This window comes from Perkinsus marinus, assembly GCF_000006405.1.
Source record: "Perkinsus marinus ATCC 50983 genomic scaffold scf_1104296958406, whole genome shotgun sequence".
NCBI lineage: Eukaryota > Perkinsozoa > Perkinsida > Perkinsidae > Perkinsus > Perkinsus marinus.
In genome coordinates this window covers 11,682-20,363 of record NW_003206811.1, presented here as the reverse complement: position 1 = coordinate 20,363, position 8,682 = coordinate 11,682, and the positions used below count along the sequence as shown (strand labels likewise).

The 8,682-nt window shown below is 43.7% G+C and overlaps 3 protein-coding genes across 3 annotated transcripts; 2 read left to right on the top strand and 1 right to left on the bottom strand.

Moving 5' to 3' along the window:
- Positions 1 to 438: 438 nt before the first annotated feature.
- Positions 439 to 1,720, top strand: Pmar_PMAR015945 (hypothetical protein; the record flags this gene model as incomplete). The annotated part of the gene is made up of 6 exons (XM_002774321.1): positions 439 to 496; positions 573 to 718; positions 789 to 910; positions 1,372 to 1,448; positions 1,496 to 1,562; positions 1,666 to 1,720. 6 exons carry the CDS (start codon positions 439 to 441, stop codon positions 1,718 to 1,720), a joined length of 525 nt encoding a protein of 174 aa, XP_002774367.1.
- A 721-nt stretch (positions 1,721 to 2,441) lies between these two features.
- Pmar_PMAR015944 (hypothetical protein) lies at positions 2,442 to 3,472 on the top strand. Its single transcript, XM_002774320.1, has 7 exons — positions 2,442 to 2,510; positions 2,554 to 2,660; positions 2,701 to 2,806; positions 2,933 to 3,043; positions 3,090 to 3,248; positions 3,300 to 3,356; positions 3,403 to 3,472. The coding sequence occupies exons 1-7, from the start codon at positions 2,467 to 2,469 to the stop codon at positions 3,461 to 3,463; spliced, it is 645 nt and encodes a 214-aa protein (XP_002774366.1). The 5' UTR covers positions 2,442 to 2,466; the 3' UTR covers positions 3,464 to 3,472.
- Positions 3,473 to 3,668: 196 nt separating this feature from the next.
- On the bottom strand, positions 3,669 to 5,161 carry Pmar_PMAR015943 (initiation factor e4, putative; the record flags this gene model as incomplete). Its single annotated transcript, XM_002774319.1, has 6 exons — positions 3,669 to 3,727; positions 3,772 to 3,905; positions 3,957 to 4,043; positions 4,249 to 4,363; positions 4,634 to 4,769; positions 5,054 to 5,161. 6 exons carry the CDS (start codon positions 5,159 to 5,161, stop codon positions 3,669 to 3,671), a joined length of 639 nt encoding a protein of 212 aa, XP_002774365.1.
- Positions 5,162 to 8,682: the final 3,521 nt, after the last annotated feature.

Below are 8,682 nucleotides of genomic sequence, written 5' to 3'. Positions count from 1 at the left end.
ATAATACCAAAAACATGAAACAATACATAACATCCTCCCAGTAACAAAATTCTTCCTTATCAGAACAACTCTCAACGACGAGTTCAACGGTTCTCGTATGTAGTGTTTGTCATCAGGGCTTCAAGCGCGATCCGCTGTCAAGGCCAGAGGGTGTTTCTGAGGGCTCCTGGACACCGACTGCCCTGCGATGATCCTTGTGGAGTATCATGGGCAGTGACACACGCTCCCTTGGCAGAGCTAATTGGCGGACGCAACGGTCAAGACGTCTACAGGTGAATGGGGCTCTCCACAGTCGAGAATCTCGACTGATAACTCGAGATCATGATAATGATAATGATTACTGATAATCGTTGTCAGTGACTTATTCAACCGTGTAGGTCTTTCAAAGTTTCGGTGAGAGGTGTACAAAGTTTTCCCACGGATGATGGTCACCATGGAATGTTCGGCATCGGATTCTCTACACGAGACGACTTTCATGAGATACCCGGAAAGAAAAGTAGGGGTCCAATCACAACGCTGTGCCTTGTCACTCGTTCATAATGATATGTACGTTTCACATGGTCATTTTTCAGATATTTGTCTCTTTGGATACAACTTCAGCAGTTCCAGTAGAAATAAGGTGAACACTAGTCAACGACGCACGTTGTACACAACCTTCTACGACGGTCGGCAGTGGAGGAAACTGGAGGAGTCGGTACTGCCAGAAGTTGGCGATGAAGTAGAGCGATTACATAAATTTCATGATTTCTTGATCTACTACCACTCCTTCTCCAATTCTCTTCTCTCAGTGGGCCCCCTCCGACGATCCTAATAAGGTGTATTCTGCGAATAGCATACCTCCATCTGTCGTTGAGAAGGCTAAGGAGAGCGATGCCTGGCTGCCAGTTCGAGATCCCAACTCTGGTGGCGTGTAAGGAGCGTATTTTTTTCTAAGGCAAATTCAAAAAATATGTGTTTCTCGTTGACGAATAAGAGTTTTCAGCCGAAGGATATAGTTACTAGCGTGATACACCACATGTTGAGTCGAAACGGTCATGTTCGGAACGGTTACTGATATACAGTGTTGGGAAATATATACATGGTCAACTACATGTGTTGGTGACAATATGAAAATTCTGAGGAAACTATTTACTTCTACCCGAATTTGTAAGTAAACTCCCGTAATTAGTGAGGAAACTCCTGAGCTCAGCTGAGGAAAGCGAACAGATATTCTAACACTGCTGATATATTATGGCGAGCGAAGTAATGACCCCCGCGAACCGTGCAGATTCCTTAGGCAACACAACTTGATCTCGTTAGGAGTTGTCTTACTACAAGAATACAATACCACCTAGGTCCCGGGTTCAAATCTTAGTAGAGGCTTTTTTACAGTTACTGGTGGCATCCTAGATCCAACGCTACTACTCCCATCGGTAGTGGTAAACCAGAAACTCTTATGAGGGCGTTAGGTTAGTTATAATAAAACAGCATTATCATCGATTGTGTTATTTTCTAGGTAACAGTGCTATGTTCGGCGCTGGTGCCGCGATGTTCTTCGCGTTGCTCTACAGAGTCTTCGGCATGTGAACAGTTCGATTCGAAATACTAGTTGCTTACGATTTTCCTTTTTTTGGTTGTCTCTTGTTGTTGTGATGAGGGGGAAATTTTTAGAAAATTTTTTATTAGATGTGCGCCGATAATTGAGTCTCCGGTTACTCTGAGGGCCCTGGCAAACGGGTGATCTCGAGGAGTGATCACGTGATTACTAGGGGACCATGGACCCTTCTGAGAAGATTGCACAACTACGACATCTTAGCTTAACTCGATGCTACTTGATGATCTTATGAGGACGATTGTAGATAGAGTCTCTAGATTCCATTAACCATTGCCTTGAGTTCCCAAATGGTTAACATCGTGGAGAACCCGTTGAAAACTCCCTCAAGTCCCGTTGGTCTACAAATGGTTAACATAGTCCCCACAGAACGATTATTCTCCAAGGGCAGCAGGAAAGCTGATCCTCGCTTCCTTTATCTTCATGTTTGAAACTTAACAAAGTATTTTATACGGCATTTCCAGGTCAAATTAATTTTGTTGGTATTTCATTTTTGATCATTTTTGGATAAGATGTTAACGAAAAGAATGAAAAATTAAATTTGATGGTAAAAAATTAATTCTATCTGGAAATGCTGTAGACTCAACTTGAGGATATTGAGGTCGTTGATGCTATCTGAGAGACCTTCTAGATCGCCATAGTAGGAGTATTGTTGCTGTCGGAGGCCTCGGGTGAATTGGAGGATGCGTTAAAGCAGAGAGCTCCTCTATGAGGGAGAGTCATGCAAAGCTCCCCCTATTCTGCTTTAGTTTGCATATATCGTCATTGCTGTGTTAGTCCACTCTGTTCATTCTAGCGTTCATCAATAGTCACTGGTCATCATTTTTCAGCTTCGCTCCGCCTTTTTTTTCTCAACTTGGTTAACAACCTCAGCGATGGACCACTCCTCAGCGGTTCTCGATGCATATGTCACCCTCACGTATTCCCATCATCTTGTAAAATTTTCGCTATCATAATTTCAGGTCTGAAGATGTTCATCGTATAACGGCTCTGGCGAAGTCGCTAGTGGCAACAGAATTTCCAACTGGTGGCAGTTCGGAAAAAGTCGAAATTCCTGTACACCCACAAAGTGAGTTAAAAAAATTTTTTTTAGAAAATAAATTTTTCAGATTTTCTGCGCTACTTGCGAGAAATGGAATCGTTGGGAACTGCAGCGCGGGGCTCTCTGGAGCAGGCGGAGACGTGTTACGAACAACTTACTAGGGAGATCAAAGAGTAGCGTTGGAGAAATATTCGTTTCCAAGCTGAAAATTTCAGCTCAAAAACTTTCAAAAGTGTACGAAAATGTTATTGTAATTTTCTGAATCTCATCTACACGTGTATGATTTGGATTCATTTTAGATTGTCGAGATCAAAGCCTTGGAGAAAGGACGAGTACATTACCGAAACCAGAGCGAAAAAACTGACATATTTACTCAATAAAGTTGCTGATGCTCGGAAGGGCTTCGAAACGTGAGAGGATCACTAACGCATCGAATGAGTGTGTTGTTGGTTTTAGTTGTGTTGAAAAACAGAAGGCGAAAGCGGAGAAGGCGTCGAGGGCGCGCGAAGACGTCGCGCAGAGTTTGCAGAAAACTGACCAGTTGATTGATCTCATTGATGCTAAACTCAACAGTGCCATTCGGCAACCTGCCGAACTCACGCCTGGAAACTCCCAGTACGACGTTTTTCATAATCGATCATCTGGGCGAGCGCGATGTGTTTTCAGGGGTGGTTTTGGTGATGGGCCGACAGCAGTAGTGATGGCTGGTCGTAGACAAACGAAGTAAGTTGTTTATCGTCCGCTGAGTGTAAGTAGGTTTTCCTTATAGACGGCGGCGATCATCGAGTTCAGCGTATAATACCATTAGCAAACGTAGCAGAGGACGGTAACTACTCTTAGTGTTGTTATGTTGAGTTGAGTAAAGAAATACGAGAATGGGATTTTCTCACGCATGATTATACCGATATGCGAATAACTCTGATGACAACCAAACATGTTTTTTCTCTGAATGAAATCTTTTACTGTTAGTGTTATTAACACAATATAACGATGATGAATATAAGACTATTATCAACTTAGCATTATAATAGCAACTCAATGCTTGCCCCCATGATACTTGATATCGTATTTTGGGCAGGGTTCCACGACTTGACCTACAAAGAGTAAAAATAAACAATTTAGGAAAAAAGGTCGTTACCATCTAGACGAGTGGTCATGCATTTCTCAACTGATTCGCAAAGCTCCTCAACTTTGGCAGTTTCAGAAGCCGCAGTAAACCATAACTCGATACGAACACATCCTTGATGGCTTGGGCCACCACGTTTGGAAAATCTGCCGAAAAAATTTTACCATGCAAGAAAAAAGAGCGATTTCTTTTCTCACAACTTGTCGCACAGACGGAGGCCGGTGACCATCCCGTTGGGCGCGAGAGAACCACCGACTACTGCGAGGACGAGGTTATTCCAATACCTGAGTGTTGATGACGATACGAATTTTTGCGGAAATTTCGGGCAATTTTCGTTGGTTTCTGTACACAGTTATACGAACCTATATGTATTATTAGTGAGGAAAACGCCTGAGCTCAGCTGGGAAAAGCGAACAAAAATTTCTCCAATACTGGGAGAAATAGAGAATCATCGCAGTCGAAAAACATCAAAAATTGAAGTGAACTTACTCGTCAATTTGTTTACCACCAATATGCGGGGACAAAGAGAATTGGAGATGCCCACCAACGGCATTGAGTGGGTTCTCCCACTCCGGTGTTACACCATCACGGAAAATCATCATACCTGTGAAGGAATTAACAACAACAAGAATTACAAGAAGAAGGAGAAGAAGAAGAAGAAGAAGAAGAAGAAGAAAAACAACAACAACAACAACAACAACAACAACAACAACAAGAGGAAGAAGAACAACAACAAAAACAACAAGAAGAAAGAGAAGAAGAACAACAACAACAACAACAACGACAACAACAACAACAACAACATATACAACAACAAGAGGAAGAACAACAACAACAAGAACAACAAGAAGAACAACAACAACAAGCGACTTACTTTCAACTACTCTGAGGCCACCACCGGGACCCTCTCGAACGAATCGGCATCCTCCGGGTTCGGAGAAAAGCTCACTAGGCTGAGGGACGTGCCTCCAATAACGCCAGAATTCACCAACTGTCTCAAACGCGCATATCTGAAATGTTATTATGCACACGGTTTAATACGCATGTCGATGACAATGAGGAAATTATGGTGTTTTTTGGTACACTTTTACGGTAACTCAGTGAGTATATATTCCAACACTGTTCGCCAATGTTGGAGGGATATATGTTCGCCCTCAAAAGTTTCCTTACTAGTTATAGGAGCTCACATATCAATTAGAGTAGAAGTACATACAAAACCAACGACAATTTGCCAAAATTTCCTCCCAGAATTTTAATTTTTTTAAAAAAATTTTCCCCCACACTGGCAACCTACCGAGCGCGAGAGGTCCTTCCAGTCGGAAGGGCTCGTCTTCTGATTCGCTTGGAGTTGCTCCCACAGCACCCATTTTTGTCTGAGGGGGTGTGCATGCGTGCATACCATACCTTTTGAAACTTACTCGAGCATTTGGTCTTGTATCCCATGGTCGGAGGCGACCTCCAGCAACTTGCTTGTGAATTCCTCATCGACTAGAGAGAAGAAAGGCACGCTGGAAGGTTCCTCAGAAGATATCGAAGAAGAATCCGTCGTAGTAGCCATTGCTGAGTAGGATAAGGGCACGGCCTATAACTAAAAGATCCCGGGTTCGATCCCCCCATATGTCATATTTAACACATGCCCAGAGACTTCGAATGCAACACTGAATCGGTGTAGGAAAATATGCACATGCTCAACTACATGAAAACTCTGAGGAAATTCTCATTAGTTTCTGTACACCTCTACCCTAATTCACATATAAACCTCTAAGGAAACTCCTGAGCTCGGCTGTGGGAAGCAAACACTGCAAGGCAAACAGCGCGATCTCATTCTTGGCTTCGTAACGCCAGTGAGCATCATCAATGCAAAACCTTCCGAACACACTGTTGAAGGGGACGTAGAATATCAAGTCGCACTCTACCGAAATAGTGATTCTTCCGAAAGGCGTTGAAAGTAAGATGACTAGTTGGAAAATATGATCGCACATATTGGAAACACCGAACGTAGTAGTTTCTGGAGACCATACCAACACATGTGCATGCGTGCAACATTCAGCGATTAACAATCACTGCGGGGAAGACGTTTTTCGAGAGTAGACGGTCTATGAGTACGTCAACGTCGACACTAGCTGAGGATAGAGGAACCCCTTTCCCGGTTGATTCCGTGAATGCTGATTGTACGATTTCAGGGGTGATCATCGCGAATGCCGGATTCGTCGAAAGTATCGCCACAGTGTTGCCATAAGAAAGCAGTTGTTCCTTATTAGCCACTCGCGTAAAGCACGCTCTCAGGAAATCAACTCTCTCCTTGTACTCATCCAGGTGCTGTAGTCTCAAACCCAAAACCAACGAGGACGTCACCGCTCTAGCAGTCATAGGAGCATCCACAGGAGATTGGAAAAGATAGCGATAGTCGATCTGAACCTCAGGGCCGCCTGAGAAGGAGAATCTTATCGCACTAGGAATATTCGCGTTGCTCTCACCAGCAGGAACATACTGCTGTAGTTCTTGCCAGCGACTTCTGTTTTTCCACGGCATTATTTCTTGCATGCCGAAAAACAAATCCTGTTTAGTGATGACGCTATTCAATTCAGATGAATTATTTGCCTAAAATTTTTTTGATAAACCTGAACTCATTTCGGGACTAACCATTCGAGCTGAAACTCTCCGGTCGAACGCCTGATGCGTGTCCAGGGGCAAGTTGAAATCGTCCAACAGTACCCACACCGTGATCTGAAACGGTGGTAGACGCTTGCACGACTACCTAGTGTTAGAAAACATGCATATGTTTGGTGACAATATGAAAATTCTGGGAGGAATTTTTCTCAGGAATTTCCATTCTACCCGACTTCGCACGTAAACTTCTGAGCTCAAGTGAGGAAATGATATATTCCGCCAATACTGCGCTGTAAGGCTACCTCTCGCCGAATTAGCATCGCCATAGCTAACATGAGTGGCGAAGTGGCAGTGCCACCAGTGGCTTCACGACGAACTACTATCATCACAGACAGGACCATGCTCCACAGGGAATACTAAACATCGCATATGTTCACCAATAGACACTTTCTGCGATTACTTGTAAAACATCCCAAATTTTTTCAACAGTTGAAGTAGCAGAATTCTCGTCACCAGATGCTCGTAGGCATTCCACAACGGCAAGATGCCAACGTTTTACCAAATCGCTGGAACCTTCTCGGGGAATTCCTCCTCACAAAATGAGGGTAGATGCACAGTACCAGCGTAAATAGATGAGGGCTTCGAAATGGCGTCCAAAATGGCAGCAATAAATGTAGTAGATTCATATTCTTTAGTAGAATATATTTTCACTATCTCAAATAGGAGCTCCCACACGTTTGCTGCTGACAAGGCCATATTACAGCAGCCAAACGCCGGTCGGTTAATCGCAAATTCACTAGCGACAATTCCCTACGGGGAAAAATCTCAAAAAAAGTTTTCCGTTTCGGGAAAATACATACAATCTCTTCTTGTGCGAGAGTCAAAGTTCCGTTTTCCGCGAGCTCCCCGATTAGCGTAGCAACAGCGGCGTTTAGGTTGGTCGGAGACAAAGCCTGTGAAGACATCACACGAGCGCTGTCTCCACGACGACGACTACGCCTGCCCAGGGCTCCAGCTCTCTAATGATATCTTCGAACGGTCCGACGCCTTGAAAATCGGCTCTAGGTTCAGCCTAGTTCCAAAATCAACCATCGAATGGTACGTGATAGTCTACCAGAATTTTCTTGTATTCAGCAAGAATTTTGCACCGCCCTAACGCTTCGTTTCCGCCATACCTACGCGGTGAATATCTTCATAACTCTTGAGCGCTCAACTCACACGAGCATGTCTCCAAGTGCTTCCGCGTGTCGTCGTTGGAGCTCAGCAAGAACCAGTCCCCCTAATGCCACACTCGCAGTGCGAGTGACGGTAGACAACAAATTATGAATAACGCTGTAAGTGGCGCTATCTATTTCATCATCATCATCTTCATAATCTTGGCGAACATCGCCCCCCTCAAATTGCCAGTTCGCAGCGCCGCACCCGTCCGTCCACACTGGGCGTGGCGTTAATGGTCGGAAAATCTGATGATTTTATCAACGACTTATCGGAAAATGGTAACGCACCATTTCTTCAGCAGGAGCAGTTTCTGAGAGTTCACCTCTCCCTGTGATCGCTCCGTATGAACGTGATAGATTCTTATACTCCGTTGAAAGGCTTTCATACCTTACCACGGAAGTCTGGTGTCGAGGCAAGCGTAGCAGATTTGGTATATGGTTTACGCGCTGGTCGAGAGACAATGGAGTTTCACCACCCTAGTGATATGAAAAAACACTAGTGAAAAATGTATTTCACGACTACTGCATATCACCGCGAATAACGCGTTCTCCACCGAGTTTTACGCCACTTCACGTAAAACGGGTCGTGAAACTCCAATATGAACTTGAGATGATCTATTATAAAACCAAAATCATCTTGGAGTTTCATTCGTGATATGAAAAACACTGGTGGGAAATATATTTCACGACTACTGCATAACGCGAATAAAATCGCGAAAAATTTTTTTCACAAAGTATCACGCCATTTCACGTAAAACGGGGCGTGAAACTCTATTGATATGATAAGATGATAATTATAATGATATAACTGTGCTGCGACAGTGCTGATGATGCTCGCAAGATTTTCAAAATCTTTTTTTCCACATCGGCTTTCACCGACCACACCGACACATTAAAAACATCATACATAAAGATCAACATTCACCAAGTGAGTCACTTCTCACTTTTTTTTCATATCTTTCAGCTCCTCAATCGTCGTGTCCATCTCAGCAACAACTTTCAAGTGGATCTCAGAGTCCACCATATCTACGCGTATAACCGTACATTCTCAGTGTGGAGGGAAAATATGCACATGGTCAACCACATGTGTTGGTGA